This window comes from Populus trichocarpa, chromosome 2, assembly GCF_000002775.5.
Source record: "Populus trichocarpa isolate Nisqually-1 chromosome 2, P.trichocarpa_v4.1, whole genome shotgun sequence".
NCBI classification, from domain to species: Eukaryota; Viridiplantae; Streptophyta; class Magnoliopsida; order Malpighiales; family Salicaceae; genus Populus; species Populus trichocarpa.
This window is the reverse complement of record NC_037286.2, coordinates 2961195-2982392: the sequence shown is the minus strand read 5'-3', so window position 1 is coordinate 2982392 and position 21198 is coordinate 2961195. Positions and strand designations below refer to the sequence as shown.

General features: G+C 35.7%; 3 protein-coding genes across 6 annotated transcripts; 1 reads left to right on the top strand and 2 right to left on the bottom strand.

Annotated features, from left to right (window-relative positions):
* The first annotated feature begins 3263 nt into the window (after positions 1 to 3263).
* On the top strand, positions 3264 to 10495 carry LOC18096143 (histone acetyltransferase GCN5). 3 transcript variants are annotated; one of them, XM_052450270.1, is made up of 13 exons: positions 3269 to 4073; positions 4246 to 4310; positions 4497 to 4577; positions 5231 to 5302; positions 5763 to 5931; positions 6494 to 6537; positions 6811 to 6910; positions 7880 to 7948; positions 8106 to 8160; positions 8308 to 8426; positions 9249 to 9345; positions 9895 to 10036; positions 10119 to 10495. In XM_052450270.1, the coding sequence occupies exons 1-13, from the start codon at positions 3474 to 3476 to the stop codon at positions 10177 to 10179; spliced, it is 1674 nt and encodes a 557-aa protein (XP_052306230.1). In that variant the 5' UTR covers positions 3269 to 3473; the 3' UTR covers positions 10180 to 10495. The 3 variants fall into 3 exon arrangements, with proteins under 3 accessions (XP_024450081.1, XP_052306230.1, XP_006386247.1); XM_006386185.3 differs by having other exon boundaries at positions 3273 to 4073; positions 9252 to 9345; XM_024594313.2 differs by lacking the exons at positions 9249 to 9345; positions 10119 to 10495 and having other exon boundaries at positions 3264 to 4073.
* Positions 10496 to 11140: 645 nt separating this feature from the next.
* LOC7480005 (light-inducible protein CPRF2) lies at positions 11141 to 14632 on the bottom strand. Of its 2 annotated transcripts, XM_052450271.1 has the most exons (7): positions 14080 to 14632; positions 13900 to 13999; positions 13201 to 13320; positions 12963 to 13149; positions 12515 to 12590; positions 12302 to 12427; positions 11141 to 11841 (listed from the first exon to the last, which is right to left on the bottom strand). In XM_052450271.1, the coding sequence occupies exons 1-7, from the start codon at positions 14503 to 14505 to the stop codon at positions 11374 to 11376; spliced, it is 1503 nt and encodes a 500-aa protein (XP_052306231.1). In that variant the 5' UTR covers positions 14506 to 14632; the 3' UTR covers positions 11141 to 11373. The 2 variants fall into 2 exon arrangements, with proteins under 2 accessions (XP_052306231.1, XP_002300809.3); XM_002300773.4 differs by having other exon boundaries at positions 12963 to 13320; positions 14080 to 14631.
* Positions 14633 to 17028: 2396 nt separating this feature from the next.
* On the bottom strand, positions 17029 to 20106 carry LOC7472004 (tryptophan synthase alpha chain). Its single transcript, XM_002300771.4, has 9 exons — positions 19740 to 20106; positions 19085 to 19231; positions 18947 to 19012; positions 18521 to 18629; positions 18276 to 18352; positions 17751 to 17828; positions 17547 to 17624; positions 17341 to 17400; positions 17029 to 17258 (listed from the first exon to the last, which is right to left on the bottom strand). Exons 1-9 carry the CDS (start codon positions 19920 to 19922, stop codon positions 17124 to 17126), a joined length of 933 nt encoding a protein of 310 aa, XP_002300807.1. The 5' UTR covers positions 19923 to 20106; the 3' UTR covers positions 17029 to 17123.
* Between the last annotated feature and the right edge of the window lie 1092 nt (positions 20107 to 21198).

Below are 21198 nucleotides of genomic sequence, written 5' to 3'. Positions count from 1 at the left end.
GATATGTAATATAAGAAGAGGATAAGAACAAAGAAAAGGTTATTGGTGGCTAACTATCGCTCCTTTATCAACACGCTCTGCATCCATCAAAAGCTCTTACTAAGATGCCTCAAACACCGCTAAGGATAATAGTTTTTTTTTTTGTAAACCCTGTAATGAAATTTTAGGAATTTGTTCATAGTATTATAATGAATCTAAATATGTATTGAATCATAAACAAATAGCAATTATTTATTTCAAAATGTAAAAGTCCACAGCATCTCAAAGCTAGCACACTCTCTTATCATAATCAACATAAAAATAAACTCCACTCAATAAAAGTAAAAGCAAAAAAAAAAAAAATCTAGTCATTAAGAGGTTGTTTGAGGTTACAGTTCAACTCGTGTTTTGTAATTTTAATTTTTAAAATTTTTTTTTGCTTAAAATTAATTTTTTTAATTTTTTTAGATTGTTTTAATGTGCTGATACCAAAAATAATTTTTTAAAAATAAAAAAATAATTATTTTAATATATTTTTAAGCAAAAAATATTTTAAAAAACTATTGTTACCTCTAAATACCAGAGAAGAGAGTGAAAGAATAAAAAATGAAGTTTGAATGTTGAGTGAAAAATGGAAAAAAATAAATTTTACACACACATATAGTGTGGTACTAGATAGGTAGCTCGCGCCACGCTGCAAGCCGGTTCAAATTTTTTCAATGCAGGAAAATAATATTCAAACAATGACAATCCAAGACAAATCAAGTTAAATTCACTAAAGCATGACTCGGGATATAAGACCGACACAACTCGCATAAAGAAAAGCGAAAAGAAATTATAAAGTTCAAAACCTAATAACACAATGTTAAAGATGAATAAAAATTCAAAAAATACAATGCCGAAGAAGAAAACCCGAGTCAACTCGGCCTAATTTGATAAACCCACAACCCGCAATATGAGATCATGATAAAAAAAAGAAATTCAAAAGAAGTACCTAGCAAAAAAAAAAACAACTTAAAAAAAAAACCCGAGCTAGCCTGGGTTAGTTTTACCAACCCGCCATCATAATAACCAAATAGAAAGAAAAGCGAAAAAATAACAAAGATCAAAGGCAAATTATTCAATGCAAAACGATGAAATTGAAAAAAAAAAACTCATAAAAAATTGATAAAAAAAAACCAGATTTCCAAAAGAAGCCCTTGGCAAAAAATACAAAAGTTAAATAATAATAAAAAACTTAGTAAGAAAATGGAAGTTAACTTAGTTTAACTTTACCAACTCGCACCCGGGATAACTCATTAAGTGCTGGCGCGTGCAACTGTTTTTAAATAATATTTAATAAAACACACTTAATGGTTAATAATTTAATGGCAAAGGATACAAAAAAATCAATTTAAAAAACCCGAGTCAACCCAGGTTAACTCAACTAACTCGCGACATGAGATATGTGACAGGAATAACCCAGCAAAAAGGAAAGCAAAACAAATCACGAAGCTCAAGGCCCAATAATTCAATGTCAGATGATGAAAATGAAAAAAAAAATTAAAAAGAACTGCAAAAAAGATCGAACTTAAATCGGGTTCATCATCAAAACTGGTGGACTGAGTCATGAGACTGAGATAACCCTGTAAAAAGCAAACATTAAAAAATCACAAAGAAAAATTTCAATTCATAAAAATAGTAAAATTAAAAAAATAAAATTAAAACAATGAGGACTAAAAAAAATAAAATTAAAAATAATAGTTAAAAGAAACTAATTAGGGATTAAATTGAAAAAAAAATATATGAAGAAAAGGATAAAAAAGAGCAATAAAAAAATTAAGGACCAAAATTAAAAACCAAATAAAATTAAATTAAACTCCACGGACAAAATAAAAAAATAATAATGCAAAGGATAAAATAATAGCAATCAAAAGAACGAGGACCAAATTGGATAAAAAAAATATAATGAAATTAAATGACGAGGGACGAAATTAAAAACAAAATAAACATAAAGAAACATCAAATAAAAAAAATAGAAATAAAAAAAATAAGGATTAAACCCAAAACAAATACAAACTGGGATACATAATTGAATTTTTAAAAACTCTGCACAAATATCAAGGTTCAGGAAAGAGAAAAGAATGTGAGGAGAAAAAAGACCAATTGTTACGAAGAACCGCTCAAGTGACAAAATGCGCCACCCTAACATATGCACCGCCACCTTCCGCATTGGGTGAGTATACAATCGGTCTTTTTCGGGCACTGTAATGGCCCCCACATGCCATTAGAATGGCGCAAGGGGTAATGACACTCCTATACGTTTGTGGCATACGGATGCTTATTATATTGATTTATTAATATTATAATAATATAAATTATTAAAAAGGCCCTCAGGGCATATGAATATTAGAAAAAACAATGATGCAATTATAAAAATACCCTCTCAAGATAGCGTTTGATTTTTTGAAATTAAAGGATAAACATGAAATTAATATGTAAAGATAAAAAAACTCCTTTTTCAAAGATTAATATTTTTTAGACTTAAAAGGCATACAAACATTATTTAACTGTATAAATTAATTTGTAAAGACGTAAAACCCCCTAGATGAAAGACCAATATTTTTAGCTCCTAGGAGCAACATAATATTTCTACAGTATATAAAAAATACATAACAACTACTTTATCTCCGATTAATTTTTAAATAACATTCAAATGAAAAATATAACTTTACCTCGCTGCTAAGATAATTGGTTAGTGCAATAAAAAATAAAATAATCAATACACTCTCCGAATCTACGATGTTTACACTTACAAAGCATAGTAATTAACTTAGCTTATTTAGTTTTTTTTTATAATAAATATAATTTTCTTAAAATTTATGATTATTAATATATTTTAAATTAGAATCGAGTAGAACAGATTAATATCCGTATCGGATCCAAAACCTAAACTTTTATTTTTAGATTTCATCCCAAGCCGACCAGTTAGAATATTTTTACTATCCTTTCTGATAGAATAAGAATGTGTTTGGTAGTATGGTTATGGGTGTTTTTTAAATAATTTTTCGTGCTAAAATACATGTTAATAATATTTTTTTATTTTTTAAAATTATTTTTGATATTAACACATCAAAATAATCCAAAACATATAAATTATATTAAATTTTAATAAAAATAAAAAAAAAATTTAAATTTTTTAAAATGCCGCCGCAGCCGTATTACCAAACGAGCTCCAAAGCGGGTGTCCATCGGTCCGGTAAAATTGTCAGCCTAATTGCCCAGGACAAGGCCCACCAATCACAGGTCTCCGTTTTTATGAAACATATAAAACCAGACCTGTACCTGAGAGTCTGAGACGACGCCATGTGTCTTTTCACCACTAACTCGGTCTGAAACAACACTGCGCTCTCTGCAAATGCGAAAGTGAAACAACAAAAATCCCCAACTTCTTCAATGCAAACCTGAAAACCCTAGATCGTCATCTTTGAACGGAGTCAACTCAATTCGACTCGATGGACACTCACTCTCACTTAACCGCACCCAATCGCTCTCGCAGCTCCCAATCCCCGTCCCCTTCCCACTCAGCTTCGGCGTCAGCAACCTCTTCCATCCACAAGCGGAAACGTGCGGCGGCTGCGGCGGCGTCCGATGACCATTTGCCTCCACTTGCTCCGTCTTCTTTCTCCGCAGACACTCGAGACGGTGCTCTGACCTCCAACGACGACCTTGAGAGCATCTCCGCCCGCGGCGCCGACTCCGATTCCGACGACGCTGAAGATTCCGACGCCGTTGTTGATGATGACGAGGACGAATTCGACAATGACTCTTCCATGAGAACGTTCACCGCAGCCCGCCTCGAGACCACTGCCGGTGTCTCCGCCGCTGGCAGCGGTCGGAACGCGAAGATAAAAATAGAGAATACGAATGTGAAGATTGAAAATTCTGATAGCGGGAAGGATGGTGGGCACACGGGGACTGGTGCAGTGGGGCCTGCCGCAGCGGGAAGTTCTGCTCCAGGGATTGTGGTAAAGGAGGATTCTGTTAAAATATTTACGGAGAATTTGCAGACTAGTGGAGCTTATAGCGCGAGAGAAGAGAATTTGAAGAGAGAGGCATGGTCTTTAGTTCTTATGAGAACTTTAATTAGTGTTTATCTTCTCAAAGTTCATTTCTTACAATTGTTGACTAGTGACTAAAGTTTAATTTTGCATGTTGCCTTTTCGAAATAGAAAAGGAAACTTTGTGTGGGATATTTTATAACGGGACATGATATTTTGGAATCAGGAGGAAGCAGGAAGACTCAAGTTTGTCTGTTATTCAAATGATGGTATTGATGAGCATATGGTTTGGTACCTTATTCTCTTCCCCTATTTTTTTTTGGCTGGATTCATGCTTTTAATTATGAATATTCTTTTTGCAATCTTTAATTGTTAATTTCTTGTTTGATGAGGTTTGTTTTATAAATTGGAAAACTTCTATGTAAACTCTAGCGATGTTGTTAATTTTAATGCTTGCCTTTTCCTCTGGTTTCTCAGGCTGATAGGATTGAAGAATATATTTGCGAGGCAATTGCCTAACATGCCCAAAGAGTATATTGTTCGTCTGTTGATGGATAGGTAATTCCATGAAATCGTCTAAAAGTGCATAAAATAAGCGATTGTTTTTCCAAAGTGGCCAGAGATTAGATAACATGAACCCCTTAATTTCTATTATTTGTTTTCCTTTTTGGGTAAGCCGCTTCCAGTTCATTGTGAAGGTAAGTAACTACTTTCTACTATACAGCCTGCATTAATAGTAAGAATCAAAATTGGTTTATCGAGGATGCATTTGTTTAGATATAAATGTGTCCAGTACTGTAAATTAATATCTTTGCAATCCACTCACCAATACATATATCACCAGAACTGCATATTGCTGCATATAAGAAGAAGCCTACGTCCTTATGTGATGCCATCTTGGAGAGTGTGCTGGATAATTTGTGTTAATGTCAAAACAGTGAACTACTTACACGTCCTTGAACACAGACATCTAGGGTGTCATTGTGTAATGAAAATCACTCCAATGAGCATGCAACTTGTATGGAAAGACACAATACCTTTATTTTTTTCTTGTTATTGAATTATTCTCCCAACTTTGCTTATGCTAGCTTAGGTTAGGATTGCTGGTCCCAAGCCCTGCAGAGGAGGGTAAAACTTCGTTGTTTTTATGACATGGATCATTTTCATATGGTGCAAAAGTACTCATGTACGTTTTTCAATGCAATATGCAGAAGCCACAAATCTGTGATGGTTATTAGACACAATCTGGTGGTTGGTGGCATCACTTATCGTCCATATACCAGGTTAGGTTCAAATTCATAGTTTTCATGTTGTTCTTTACTCATTCTAACTTCAAGTTTTCTTTCATGTTATTATAGTTTTTCTAGGTGGAGTCAAACCTTACATTGCCTAACTAACATACTTTCCCTAAACTGACTTGAGAAAATACATTTTAGCATTTTCTTAGTACTGTAACCATAATTCTGTAAGATGAATGAATGACATGATCTTGGTAAGGTTTTATATTGAGCTGCAGATGACTGGAGTTTTGTTTGGTCCAAGTGACTGTACTGCTAAGCTTAAACAATTATATCTGGACTTAAAATTTTTTATTTTTCCCTCATACATGAAAGTACTTTACATGAAAGAACCATGCATTACATGAAAGTACTTTATATCTTGTTATGATTTTGTCATTGAAACCTCTTTTGTTCTAATGCTGCTGGTTGTTATAATAACCCCCTTTTCCCTGCCCATCCATAGTCAGAAGTTTGGGGAGATAGCTTTTTGTGCAATCACTGCAGATGAACAAGTAAAAGGTTACGGCACAAGATTGATGAATCATTTAAAGCAGCATGCACGTGATGTTGATGGGTTAACACATTTTCTGACATATGCTGACAATAATGCTGTTGGTTATTTTATCAAACAGGTTGTCTTTCTAATTCTGTCATTAAGTCTTTTGCTTGGTTGATTTTATTGTTTTCAGCATGGGCTTGCAAGACACTGTTGATCTGTAAGATATGCTAGATTTTTTCTAAGATATAATGTTCTAACAGTATTGTTAAGAAAGTTGAAAGGTGTGATTAGTAACAAATACTGCTTGTGTGATATCCTTTAGAGGTATTTCTTCTTTTGTTGTTCTGCCAGTTTGTCTCTATGGAAGATCTGCTGCTACTGTTTAGATAGTAGCTGATTTCCAGTTAAACCTTCATCTTCAATGGATCTGCAAGATTATTAGATGATGTGGTCTTTTTCTCGAGTTCCGTAACTTGCACAGTTCATTGTTTTCCTGAACTGTTTATCTGTTAAATCTTACTATATCACTGTTGATGGTAATCTATGGAAATGGCTGTGCTATAATTGTGGGTCAATCTTGTTCTTGATGATCTTTATACATTTTGCTCAGATGTATTTCTGATAGTTACATTGCTATATCCTTCTGAAATATATTGGTTTGTTTCTTAATGTTGTGTTATTTTATTAACATGTAGGGTTTCACAAAAGAGATTTACTTGGAGAAAGATCGATGGCATGGGTATTGTTAATTTACAAGCTCCAGTATTATTAAGATAATTGAAGGGTGGGGGATAGGAGAAAGGAAGGGTTTCAAGTACAGTTCTGCTTTCTATTTTATATTTTGAAATTGGAGTTAGGGGGAAAGGGTGTTTGTTATGAAGGAAGATAACTGCAAGCTTATCACACTTGCTCGTTATCCCCCCTTTGTTAGCCTTGTTGGGTGTATCTCATCCATTTAGCTATTGCTGTGCCTCCTTTTGTTAGTTCATTTATGAATTTGTGTGAATTCCAGGTATATTAAAGACTATGATGGAGGTATCTTAATGGAGTGCAGAATTGATCAAAAACTTCCTTACACTGATTTGTCAACCATGATCCGTCGTCAGAGACAGGTGGGATGATAATCTACTCAGTCAATGTTTTCCTTGTGCAATGCAGTTAGATCATAATATTTAAATGTCAGTGTCTGGAACATGAATCAAGATAAAGGTCAAACAATCCATTTTAGCAGTATGTCTTCCTTTTCTAAATGCTCAGCTTGTTGGGCTTTCTTTCATCAGTAAAAGTGTAAATTTTAAAGGAAGCAAGCTCAACCTGTTGGCTCCCATTCAGAAGCTTCGTCGTTTTCTATAATTCATTCCAAAACTTTATATTTAAGATGCAAGTTACTCGATTTGACATCTAAAATTGAATCATTGGATTGAGATCACCAGTCAATTTCTGGACCCAAAGAAAGGCAAGAAGGCTATACAAGGCTTCTGAACTGATGCACTAATTCTATTGATAGACCATTTCAATATTTTTTATCGTAAATAATCCCAATTTTCACTTCCATTTTCATTGATCCTTGTAGGTTTTTTATTATATTATAATCATATGCTCTTTACATCTTAATTTGGATTAATTCTATCACCTGCCCTTGGGAAATAGGGCTTGTTTTCATATCACTTGCTTCGAGTTGTTGAGTGAAAATAAATTATAGACTAATGAGTTGGGGGTGTATCATAGTTGTGTTGCCTATTCTGGAAACTTGGATTTTTCCTGTACATGCACCAGTGTCTTTCAGGAGGTTTTGTAATATAGGAGGTTCTGTAATATAGAACTCATTGACAGGAACACCAATATTAACTGTATTTATATTGTACCTTTCCCATCTGTTAGCTTCCTGTCAGACTTGCTGTGCTGCCAGCCTGCCCTGGAACTTTTAAATTACAACTATACTCACATGTATTACTCACAGACTTGTTTCAGTGCATGACTTCAGAATTTTTTATCTGAAGATTCTTCCTGCTCTTTCAGACACCTAACCTTAGTAGATTTCTACATAGATATGCAGTGATCTTGTTTTCTGATGATGATAGGCAATTGATGAAAAGATACGAGAGCTATCCAATTGCCACATTGTCTATCCTGGAATTGATTTTCAAAAGGTATTTATCATCAGCAATCTGATGGTTCTTAGACCTGTCATCAATTATACTACTTGGTAGTTTCCTTTTCTAGATTGCATGCATTCTCTATCTAGCAGTATGGTTTAGTATGTTGTTCATTGGATTAAGATTATATGGTGTACTCGTTTTTGTTCAGAAAGAAGCTGGTATTCCCAAGAAGATCATCAAAATTGAGGACATTCCTGGCTTGAGTAAGTTTTTAAATTTGTCATGTTGACTTTATATCAACTTCTTCCAGTCTTTTGCGACACGTGGTACATACCTTTTGGGAATTATATGATATAATTGGAAGTTTGGAATATTTATAATGAGATTCGTTTTGAATGTGATGATAATAGGGGAGGCAGGGTGGGCTCCTGATCAATGGGGCCATTCACGGTTCAAAACGTTAAACTCTTCTAAGGATAGTGGCACAAATCAAAAACATTTGACTGCATTTATGCGCTCACTTTTGAAGGCAAGTCCCAAAATATATTACTTTTCTTAATCTTTTTTCTCTCACAGGGGTTAAGAAAAAATGCATATCCTGTCACAAATGGCAGCCAGCCATGTAACTTACAGAAATCTTTTGTGGTTGCCATATTTTGCAAAAGTAATAGCATAGTGTTGCCATGACATGGTTTGCATGGGAAATGCTTGTGGTTGAAATTGCCCCTAATGAAACTTTGACATCCTGCTGTCAAGAATACATGTCTGTTTGGATGCCTGTTTTCTGAAGTTGATTTGTTTTATTAAGTTCAAAGGGACAGCCAAATGTGAAGGTTGTTGATGCATTACTGTGGCAAATATCCGTGCTTTTTATGCTGTTGTCGTCTTACTATCTAAAAGTAAGAAATACCTTTGGTAATAGTATTCAAATGATCAACAAATGGAACAGCCAACTTCTTCTTCTTCTTGCAAGAGATATCAAAATTTGATAGAATCTTGTCTACAACATGAAGATCCCGTGGTCTAGGAAAGTGTAATGCTGCTTTTATTGTATAAGACCCATCAAGCATATTATTGAAGAGAAGATAAATTAACAGTTTCTCTTCTTAATGATGCACTTGTTCTTCTATTTACTTTCAATTGTAAATCTGTGCAAAAAAGTGATTTTTCTACCATTGTTAGTATTCTTTGGGCACTCACATTCGCAAATCCTAATCCTTTATGCGTTGGATTTGCAACACTTTTTGCTCTTGTTTATGCGTTCTCCTTTCTGTTCTACTTAATCTTTAAAAATCTGTAGAACAGTGATTGGCCTGCTTATGTGATATTCATTTTATGGAATTTGTATTAGCAGTCCATGCATGACCATGTTGATGCTTGGCCATTCAAGGAACCAGTTGATGCTTGTGATGTCCCTGATTATTATGACATCATCAAGGATCCCATGGGTAAGATATCAAATTTCTTGCAATGATTTCATAATTGACAAGCTTATATGCTGTTAAAATGGAGACATGTCCAGGCCCTTCATATTTTGTATGCTATCAATCTTCTCTGGAAACATAGGTCACAACTGTCCAAAGTTTTTAAAATTTCAGCTGTCTTGAAACCAAGTTACCAAGAAAATTGAAAACTATAATATTTTTTGTTAAAGTTTGTAGAACTCAGTTGAAATCTCATTTCGGTGTCTGTTGCTGTTACACAAGTTGAGGAATATGGAAAGTACAACTCTGCTTCTAGCATTTTGACAACATCAGATAATTGGCTCAAGTTGTTTGAATCTCTGCTCTTGGAATTTTCTGCATGATTTGGCATGAAAAAACAGTATCTTGTTCCTACTTGTTCTTGTTGAGAATTTCTCACAAAAAAATCACTTGTACAAATGGGATTACATGTTCTTATTGAGAATTATTATGACCTTTTCTTATTGAGAATTTCACATAAAAAATGACTTGTTTCAATTAGATGTCATCTATAATTCTTCCAATTTGCTGCAGATCTGAAGACAATGTCGAAGAGGGTAGAGTCAGAGCAATACTATGTAACACTCGAGATGTTCATTGCTGATGTCAAGAGGATGTGTGCCAATGCACGGACATACAACACACCTGATACCATTTATTACAAGTGTGCAACCAGGCATGTTCATACACTTTGTGCTCTTTGTTTCATTCCCCCCCCCATTCATGGCGCCCACTCGATTATCATGTCCATTATGCAGGCTAGAAGCCCATTTCCAAAGCAAAGTCCAATCAGGCATCCAGTCAAAAATTTTGCCATGATGTGTCCCATGGATTTACATACTGCAATTACGAGGAGATCGACATTTACTAAATTCAGCCTAAGCATTGCCTAGATTGCGAAGAGAACCCTTGTGTGGGTTATTTATGTATCCTCAGCATAGTGCATGTCTTCATACGAACCATGCTAGAATTTAGTTTACTTTTTTCTTTTTTATTTTCCTAAATCTACTCTTCCATTACCTGCATGTACAATTTATACCTCGGTCATGTCACATTTCTCGATTGAACACGTGTTCGCATAATAGATGAGATATATATATATATATATATACATGCTGAACTCAAGTTGTTCGAACCCGCTTCCCTTTGATGTCCATAAGATTACAGTTCTTCAGTGGATTAATCAAATGGATCTATCTGTCTATGCTGGAAAATTTTGATCCCCTTCTCAAATCGCCACCTAGTTCTAACATGTCGTCTGAGGAAATTTGGAAGAGTAGGTTTACCTTCGGTGGATTAACCAAGTTTATCTGATGTGTACTTCCATTAATGGTGGGACCTTCGATAGTTCAATGTGGCTAGCCAACCGTCAATTTTTAACGTTGCCGCTGTTTTTCAATGATGGATGGCGATGGCTGTATTTTTTCTGTTAGTGTTCCGTATCATCTTATTGATTCTACCGATTAACAAGATCCAACCAGGAAGGTGACCTTTTTTTAACCCAGAAACTCTGCTACTCCAATCAGGTGAACCTGGGAAATTAAATTTGGTGTGCAAGGATGATCGCTTAACTCTATTCCACTCCTTGTACAGAAGGTTTATGTGAAAGAATCAGTCACGAGGGTCAGCACTTTCCAGTAATCAGCCCTGCAAGTCTATGTGAAAGAATTCCCTTGGCGGTGGGATCAAATTAGCTATGCAACTCTTAAGCTGGCTTGATTTCTCTTTGTCGCGTTTGAAAAGGCATGAAAAATGTAACTTCTTGTATCGGCACCTTGAATGGGGATAATCACAAGCTTCCATTGACAACTTGAGTTGCATTAACACGACCCACGTCTACATGAAAAAAATAAGTCAAGATGATCTACCAGCTAAAAAGGCTTATTTATAAACCATAAACAAAAGGACCCAGTATGTGTTGAAAGTCATAGAATTATATGAACCGACAGTTGTACTCAGTGACGACCTTTACAATCCCCAGTTCCAAAAACCAGAATGGAAGAAGCATCTGATTCATTTCTTTTTGTAATCCTTCGCAACCACGTGAGGAAGTCCTGAGTCACATGCAGGCAAGGTCCCAGCAGGACCAACAGTTGGACCAATCTGCTTTTGCACCTGTTGCATGGAAGGCATGGCAGGCAAACTTTGCCCATCAGCAGTGAGTTGCATGGAAGGCATGACAGCCATTCCACCATCATTACTGTTTCCATTGTCAGTTTGTGGATTTGTGGCAAGCGGAACTAAGGTTCTTTTAGGGAAGCTGTTGTTTAGTCTTTGGAGATGTGGAGGAGCAGGGGTAATACCTTGAACTGGCTGGTGAAAGAATTGGTGGGGGTTTGTTTGCATTGGGATAGCAACATTGGTAGATGCATCCACCTGGCCACCAACAAATGGCATTCCAGGGCTCGGCATGCTAGACCTTGCTAGAAGCACTGGGTTCAAACCTGTCACTCGTTTCACTTGTTCTTCGGCCATCTTGACCTGGAAGGTTCATATATAAAAGAAATTCAACAGAGTAGATTACATCAGCTCATGCACATGCAAAGCACTTTCAAGTTTCAAATTAATGTCATTCGAACTTTGTAAAAACTGTTGCTGTGACTCTTATACTATTTAGTAGGACGTACTCTGACCAGAAGTTTTGCCTGATATGGATTGTCACTCCACACATGCAAAGTTATTTTTTTGTGTGCTCTGTATGGAGACAGAAGTTTCCATGATGTGATGTAAACACAAAAGTACGTGCATGTACCCACAAGACAGAATTAGTTTCTGGGAGACATCTATGAAGCATATTTGATGATTTTACAAGGATTTGTTTCCTCTAACATCATGATCTTAAAACATGGAGTCAGAAAGTAATTGCTAGACAATTTCAAACAACCAAAGGAACCCTCAAAGCAACAAACAAAGTTAAAATAGGTGAAGTGCAACGACTTACCTTTGCCCTTAATGTTTCAATATCAGCCTTCAAAATTCTATTGTCAACAGCAGCATCATCACATTTTTGATTTACATCAGTGAAGCGTGATAGCAGTGAAGTGCGTTCATCCCTTAGTTGACCAACCTATTGAATGCCATATAGATTGAATCAGAACTTATTAAAGAACCATGATCTAAAAGGCACGAATGCCACAGAAAAGCAATGGGCAACCTGAGTTTCAAGTTCATTCAGCTGTGCTTGTTTTCTTCTTCTAGAGCGTCTAGCTGACTCTCGATTCGACTGCATCCTGAGTCATTGTCAAGATATCAACACAGTGATTGGTGAAAGGTCCTTCCTTTTTAACACAATAATAAGATATATACTTGCATCTAGTAAGAATCTGTTTATCCCAAAACTTGGAGACAGTTAAGTCAGGTTTAGTAAGGCTGTATCCGATTTAATTAGAAACCATTGACAAATACTCTTCTCCCATCCTAAAACAATGCTTGATTTATTCACCAATAAGACGAGCACTAACATGTGAATTCCTCAAAATAATATTACCTGTATAAATTCAAAATAAGAGGAAAAATGGGAGGCGTATGAGTAAAGAAAACAAAGTTTCTAAATTGTATTTAGAACCCCTTACACCAAGCATGAATGTTAATAAATAAGATACCTCCTCGCACGTTTCACAACAGCAGGATCCATATTTTCATTGGTTCCTGTGTCTCCTTCAAGGTCATCATCATCCGAGCTTGATGATCCACTGGTTGTTTGCCTGGCTTGAACCTCTTGTTTTCTCTGTGTAATAGGTAAAGCTGGAATGCCAAGTGATCCACCATCTGATTTTCTCTGTGTAGTAGGTAAAGCTGGAATGCCGAGTGATTCATCATCTGATTTTCTCTGTGTAGTAGGTAAAGCTGGAATGCCAAGTGATTCATCATCTGATTTTCTCTGTGTAGTAAGTAAAGGTGGAATGCCGAGTGATACACCATCTGCCCCGCTTTGTGCCATTGAAATGCCTTGATCAGTACCTGCAATTGACAGTATTATATGCAGCCCAAATTTTGGAGAGGGGCAAGGAAAACTAAAGCATGAAAATCACTGTGAAAGTAATGCACATATTTGCATTGATTATAACGCTTATCTTGCATCAGATGAGAGCACACATACAGCAGTCTATTATATAAGACTTTGTGATAATAAGGTGACGAACAGTTAAGAATACAAGGGGGGAAATAAGGATAAAAGACAAGAGTGAGAGTGCTAGAGATGCATAGTGCAACTTTGATCAACTTAGCTGATACATGTAACTTGTACAAACCAGGGGTTCAGTGGATTCAAGATAAAGTGTGTTCTATCCTAGTTTCTGAACTCATGTAGATTGCAAGGTGAAAAGTGCATTTCAAGTGCAAGGAAACATGACTAGCTAGTCCCCATTTCCATTCAAATAGCGCAAACAATTTCTCACCCACCAAACATATCACAATCTATTGGAATCAATAAGAGGCTTTCACATAGCGTTAACATGATCTTTGAGACAATATTACTACCAGTTATATACATAAATGCAATCAGCAAAAACATTCAACAATTCAGGAAGCAGGCAAAACCATTATGAAAAGATTGTGTTCCCAACGACATATTTCTTGCAGCTAGCCTTTGATCTTCAGGTAACGAAGAAAAAACTTCCGGCTTTACAGCATTGGTTTCCTGCATTTATTCAAAGAAATCCATAATCAAACACATGTGATGCATGCACACACAATTCAATCAGTACGCGTATGTTATACCATAGACATGGCCACGGCAGCACAAGCGAGATCGAGCTTCGACTTGAGAAGAGCACGGTACTCCTCGGAATCAATCGGTGCCGTTAGATTGCGATCCAGCGGTTGCGGATGTGGGTTAGGAATTGGATGTGGGTTAGGAATTGGATGTTGGTGGTGGTGGTGAATTGGATGTTTTGTGATCTCCACAACTTCATCCTCGCCATTGTCAGGAGGTATCGATGACGTGGACGATTGAGAAAGCACCGAAGGAGCGGCGGTGTGGGTTTCGCTGGCGGAGGAAGGTACGGAAGCCATTTCTTGTAGAAAATTCTCAAAGGCCCATTCCGATTCGCTTCTATTCATCTTCGGATCCGTTGATGATGGCGGAGGAGGAGGAGACAGCCAGAACGGGTCGGAGAAATCGTCCACTGAGAAGACACTATTCATTCTTTGTCTGTTTCTTCTGTTGGCTGATTCTGTTTGAAGATTTTTTTAGTGCGTGAATTTGTTTTATTTTAATTTTCTCTCCTTTGCTTAGTCGTTGGGGTTTGGTAATGGCGGAATAAGGAAGGAAATCATCACGTGCTTTTTTGCGACAATGATGACCCAGGTTGGAATTAAGGTTAAAATTTATTTATTTTTTATTTTAAATTAATTTTTTATAATATTTTTAAATTTTGATATAATGATATTAAAAAAATATTTTTCAAAAAAAATTAAAAAATATTATTTTAATAAATTAAAAAAAAAACATTTTAAACATCTTCTCTTTCAGATAAAATAATTGGGTACCGCCACGTACGGAAAGTGAAGAAGAGGATTGATTAACCTAATTTGATGGAAATTTTTGGATGGTACTGTGGATCTTCCTAACCTAATTTGATGGAAATTTTTTCTTTTTGGAAATTAGCCCATTTAAAGAAAAATGAGAAACCATTATTGTTGGAAAAATATTTTAGAAAATAACATATTTTAAAAATATTGTTTCCAGGTGTGGTATTTTAATTTCAAGAAAAAAATTAAAAAAATAAAATAAAATAAAATAAATAAAACTTTGAACCACACACGCAATCCAAAATAAATCTCTTTTTTTTCTTCTCTTCCTCTCCTCTCTCTTTAAATTAAATTATCGCACTTCGAAACTATATTTGTACCGAGCTATGCTATTTTCTAAATACAATTTTGATCCGTGCTAGTTTGCCAAAGAGTTTTTTCAAACTATGCTTGAAATGAAAAATACCCATTTGATGCCCTATTTCTATATCAATAATCTTGAAACATTATTATTTGATTTTAAGCTTGCAGTTGTAATTTAAAATACTTTTTTATTTAAAATATATTAATATAATTTTTAATTTTTAATTTTTAAATATATATAAAAAATAATTTTTTAAAAAATATAATTTCAACTGTATTTCCAACAGTATCCACTGAAAAAGCGGCGAAGCAAGGAGCTTGGCATACCCTTTTTTACTCCGAGTTCTAACATTATAGGAAATCCGTACCTTGGTTTTATATTTTTTGTTTGGTATTTGTTAGAGGGTGACAAAGGAGACCTAATTATTGATTTTGTTTACGTGAGGAGCAGGGGTGATGTGTAAGCATAGATATATACATCTACATATATACATACATCCTTGTGATCCGACGCAAGACTCGGTTCTTTCAAGAGTGAAGTTTTCTTCTGAATCATGGCATCTGGAAGGCGTTAAGCAGAGATAAGAAGCTTCAGCTCATTTGTTGTTCAGCGCTCTATCCCCCTCCCTCAGCTGTATATTGTGGAATTGCTTGCGTTCACTACCTGCTGAAGTAGCTTCTCTTCCTGTCTTGATCATGTCACTGTAATGGCAAGGGGGTGTGTTTTGATAGAATAATTGGAATAAATCATTCTTAGGAGTGTCATGGAACAACTTTGATTATGCTAATTAGTTGAATGCCTTGTTTAATGTTCGCCCCCTCAGGCTCACAATAGGGTTGGAGGGGGCCATCTTTATTTTATAAGACAAGGCCCCAAAATTTGAGTCTAAAACTGTGGCTGTACGTAAATAAGCTTCGCTTGGTTGGGGAATCCTGACTCGACAAACTAGTCATGAAAATTCTGCTGGTCATTTGATTGCAAAACTTTTTCTCTGTCCTCATCAACCGAGGACTTGGCTATTTAGAGCGTGTTTGGCAGTGTGGTTGCGGGTGCTTTTCAAATAGCTTTTCATACCAAAATGCATGCCAATGATGTTTTTTTATTTTTTAAAAATCATTTTTGACATCAGCACATCAAAACGATCCAAAAAGTACAAACCGCACTTAATTTTAGCAAAAAAAACAAATTCAAATTTGGACGAAACGCAGGTACAAACGCAATACCAAACATTCTCTTAGTGATGATATGAATCAATTAACTTTCATCCAAAGGACAGAATTCATGTGAGGAAGCTAAATTTTTTTGTGATGGTATGAATTAATCAGCTTTCATCCAAAAGATGGATTTCATGGGATGAAGGTTAATGCTTCCCCCTCTCAAGACCCTTTCTGTCTGCCTGCATTGATACGCTTATGCCAAAAAAAAAGATGAATGTAGATCAATCCTATGGGGAAATCAAGTCTGCGCCTCTGCATACTAACGTTATTTCCCCTTAGCATGAAAATTATTTGAATAAACCAGATGTCGAATGAAATGTTCTCAGATTGTAACCTTCTAGATTTTCTATCAATAGTGACCATTGTCATCCCCGGCCCTGAAAAACAAAATGAAAGCTAATTGGTGCTTTGGAATTTTTTGTTAGAGTTCATTAGAATCGTTGAGTTTGATGGGAAGGCGGCTAGAAGAAAGCTGAAGCAGACCTCCTAAACCCTAACCTCAGCAGCGGTTGACAGAAAAACTCATGGATTTTCCATCAAAGTAACAGAACTGCAGCAGCAACTTGTAGTTTTATCAAGTGCTCGAGTTGTTAAAGACACTGGCAACATTCATGCTGGTAAACAAGATTCGTTTTTATTCAATTTCAATGCATATATTGCTGTTGAAAATAAGAGTTTCAAGCTTTCATTTGATCCCCACAAAATTGAGTTCAAGGAAGTGCAGCTTTTAAAGATTTCGTGAAACTCTCTAGTTCCTTCAATCCTTCCTCGGGAGATTTTGCTTCACCCAACAACTTCACCATGGCACTACCAACAATGACACCATCAGCACCCCATGCTGCAACCTGTCATAAAACTTGAGTAATAAATCCAAACTAATGCAGAGGCAATCTATAGGCATCAAGTTACACTATGTTGAAGACTAACCTGCTTGACATGCTCAGGTTTTGATATACCAAAGCCAACAGCTACAGGCTTGGTTGTTGACTGTCATAAAAAGAAATCAGAAATGATGGATGTGCGATACCATTTCCTAAAATACATCCTGAATTTTCGTGAAGGAGCCACTAATTTCCAAAATGCCACCAATCAAGAGAGTGCCCTGTGAATGAAATCTAACTGTAAAGACAAACCTCTTTAATATCCCGGAGAAGAGTTTGAACTCGGTCACTTACAGAAGCACGAGCGCCAGTAACTCCAACTGAGCTCACCTATAATTCCAGAAGAAATGGGGATGTCACAAAAGATGGCAAACCATTGAGTACCTCATCTTTGTTCATATTAGAACTCAACTATGATTAATCTTTCATCTTAATCAACTTCTAAAATGCTCTTACAAGATACACAAATCCATCTGCTGCTTCAACAATGGCTTTCATGCGTTCCGTAGGAGTAGTGGGCGTTGTAAGAAGTACCTGTGCATCACCGAATGCGTACATAAGACACGGTGAATGCATGATAGCTGCATATCTTTCATGATTCACTACCCACAAAAGCTCAGCAATTCAAAAGGTAAATTGCAAGAAAACCAAAGCACACAACCAAAAGGTGCCCTTCTTCAATTATCATTCAACCAAAAAGAATTTTTTTATGAAAACCAGCAGACACCGTCAAAATAATGATGAGGTAAAGGTGTTGGTTTAGATCTATAATACACCACGATTAAATGATGTGCCAAAAATAAAAATAAAAAGACAGGGTCCATTTCATTTTTATAATTTTACCACCAAACTCTACAGTGAACTGATTTTTGGCAAAGCAGAAGGAAATGATTTATTTTTTGTAACTCCAAAAGGGATATGCTAATCAATGTGAATAGACAAAATGGAATGCATCATCCAGAAATGTGATAGGCAACAGACCAGTTCAAGCTTATTCTTGACAGCTTCCTTCCTCAGAACTCCAGTCTCCTCCAGAGGAACATCTGGGACCACAAGTCCTGCAAAACCAATATAAGGTTAAACATATGGTCATGCCTTATGACACCCAGAATTCACAGAAAAATAACTGGAGATGCACACAGCGATCCCCATTTCCCACATAATTCGGCATGATATAAAACATTAAAATAGGCAGTCGGGTGCTGCAAAATAAACCTGTCATTTACCATGTACGCCAATGTCTTTTACAGTGGACATAAACTTCTCAATTCCACGCTTTAGAATTGGATTGTAATATGTAAATAAAGCAATTGGACAGGATACTTGTGGAACGACCTGTGCAGTCAACAGTTGAATTAATATAAGGAAATTCAAATAAGAAAAGAAACTGGCAACAAAGCTGTAAACCAGGATACTGTATGCTTGTCATATGGACAGGCACTTCTTCACTTACCTATGAGCATGTGCCCGAGTACAAAATGCTATGATGAACTAGTGTTTCCAAGTAAACTATCTTAATTGCAATCTTAGCAATCAATAGCGTAACAAAAGGAATTGCATGATGAGAAATTTTTTTCAGTAATTAATAATCCAATGATTTTGTCATGGTCTCAGCACAGTAGAAAGATAGCATTGTAATATGATGGCCTTACCTCCCTTAACATTGATGTGATCGCTTCAAAATTGGTCCCTCTAGCCAAGGAGCGTGTAGCTGCCGCCTAAATCAAGAGATTCCAATAAGAAAACTGAAATGGAGATTCATCCAACCAGCAACCACATTATAATCATACCTGGATAACCGGACCATCTGCCAGGGGATCGGAGTAAGGAACACCTAGTTCAATTATGTCACATCCACAGGCGTCCAGCACCTTCAAGGCTTCCGCTGTGGTTTTAAGATCAGGATCACCAGCTGTGATGTATGGGATGAGCGCCACCTTCACAAGCAAGCATGCTCATCATAGATATTAACAATATTTCCTTCTCCCGCCTCACCCTACCAAACCAAAACTCTCAATCCAATCCCCTCCTCACAGCCTCGACCCCCCAAATAATCCATTCCAATCTATGTCATAAAAAAAAAAAAACAGCTGTTTCCATCTTTCAATACTATCAATTTAACACAATTAAGCTCCTCTTTTCTCCCATCTTTACTTATAACGCACCCAATAGAGAACTCAGTAGAAATATCTGACTCAACATGGATATTAACAGACAGAGACTCCTCTGTGCAGCTTTTGTCTCCACTAATGGAAGAGTAAAGTAAGTACAGTAAAAAAGAAAAAAGAAAAAATCCATAGCCAAAACCACAAACAATATCCAAGTCAAACCCCATTCAACATGTCAAGAAAAATCAATCAAGTCAGGTGTAAAACTATCAAAGCCCGTCAACTAGCACAACAAAATCCACATGTAACAAAGATTTACTAAGGGGGTGGTGCTTACTTTGCCTTGTTTTTTGAGATTGGAGAACGTTTCTCCAATGCCAAGACTTCGGATTGCAGTGAGAGAAGCCATTGGCGCGAACCTTCTGGTTGAAACGATAGTGGGTTTGTGACGGACGAGGAAATGGGTCTCTGGTTTTTTCAGTTGGAGGAAGGAAGGAGTTGATTTCAGAGCAGCAGCCATTACACCCACTGCACAACAAAAGGGTTATTTTGACACAAAAACGTTTGGTGTGTGTGCTGGGCCCAGGTACCGTGATATGGTTTTACCAGTTGTGTCTTTTTGATAGTGAATAAAGATTTGGTTTTGTTCGATATACACTATACAGGGCACTAGTGCTGCTTGTTTGCCTTGTGTTGTTGGAAACCTTCAATTTTTATCAGCTCCTGTCCGTATCCTGATTAACGACGACTAAAGGATATACTGGTTTTGTCCAGTTTTTAAGTTGAGTGCGAGGGGAAAAAAATTCAGTTACGGTGAATTGTGATTTAGTGCTTTTTTAAAATAATTTTTTAATCAAAAATATTTTTTTATATTTCATATTAATATATTAAAAATATAAAAAAACATATTAATTTGATATTTTTATCATGTCAAATATATTTTTTTAAAAAGACATTCAAAACACTTTTAAATACATTCTCAAACACCTTTTATTAATATGGTGTAAAATATTTTTTTTAAAGTAATTTTAAATTGAAAATACATTAAAATTATAAAAAATATTAATTTAATATCTTCCCAAAACAAAAATTAATTTTAAATAACATTTTAAATAACGAGCTTAACTACAAATATAAACACTCCGTAGGAGAGTTAGTTATGGTGGGGATACCTTGGAGGTTTTTTTTAGCATGAGTCCACGTTTTTTTATATCGTTTATTATGAAAATCAAATATTAAGATCGCTGGTATAAGTTTCATAATTCACACTCGTGCTGACAACTGGAAAATATCGTCGAGATGGATTATAAATTTGAGATTTTTAGGTCTCGAAGGCTGGGCTGAAAGTTTCAAGAAAATAAAATGTGGTTGATAAAAGAGTTACACTTACATTTCTCTTGTTTCGTGCCAAGGTATTTGTCTTATGCTGCGCGTTTTAGCATTAGTTATCAAACTTTAACAAAATAAAAAAGCAACTCGATTGTTTATTTGAGTTGATGATTTAAAATATGGGTGATTATTTTTTTGTTCGGTTTAGTTTTTATTAAAAAAAATAATTAAGTTGAAATTTAAAAAAGAAAAAAACGGAAACTGGTTCAAATCGACCGGTTTCGGTTCGGTTCGGGTTTTTTGAAAAAAAACCGGTTTGACTCGGTTTGGGTTTGGTTCGGTTTTTTCAGTTTCAGACTTATAGAACCAAACCGAACCGGTCAGTTTTTTCAAAATTTTAATCGATTTTTTTTTTACTGTTCGATTTTTCAGTTATTTTTTTTCTAGCTTTCTTGATTTAATTGATT

Coding starts and splice junctions, on each gene's coding strand:
- LOC7472004 (XM_002300771.4), bottom strand. CDS start 19,922: ATGGCTGCTGCTCTGAAATCAACTCCTTCCTTCCTCCAACTGAAAAAA. Junction 18,630..18,946: donor TCACATCAATGTTAAGGGAG/GTAAGGCCATCA, acceptor TTGACTGCACAG/GTCGTTCCACAAGTATCCTG. Junction 17,829..18,275: donor TCAAGAATAAGCTTGAACTG/GTCTGTTGCCTA, acceptor GGTGATGCACAG/GTACTTCTTACAACGCCCAC.
- LOC18096143 (XM_052450270.1), top strand. CDS start 3,474: ATGGACACTCACTCTCACTTAACCGCACCCAATCGCTCTCGCAGCTCC. Junction 6,911..7,879: donor TGATCCGTCGTCAGAGACAG/GTGGGATGATAA, acceptor TGATGATGATAG/GCAATTGATGAAAAGATACG. Junction 10,037..10,118: donor TATTACAAGTGTGCAACCAG/GCATGTTCATAC, acceptor TCCATTATGCAG/GCTAGAAGCCCATTTCCAAA.
- LOC7480005 (XM_002300773.4), bottom strand. CDS start 14,505: ATGAATAGTGTCTTCTCAGTGGACGATTTCTCCGACCCGTTCTGGCTG. Junction 14,000..14,079: donor CTGCCGTGGCCATGTCTATG/GTATAACATACG, acceptor GAATAAATGCAG/GAAACCAATGCTGTAAAGCC. Junction 11,842..12,301: donor TTGAAACATTAAGGGCAAAG/GTAAGTCGTTGC, acceptor TGAACCTTCCAG/GTCAAGATGGCCGAAGAACA.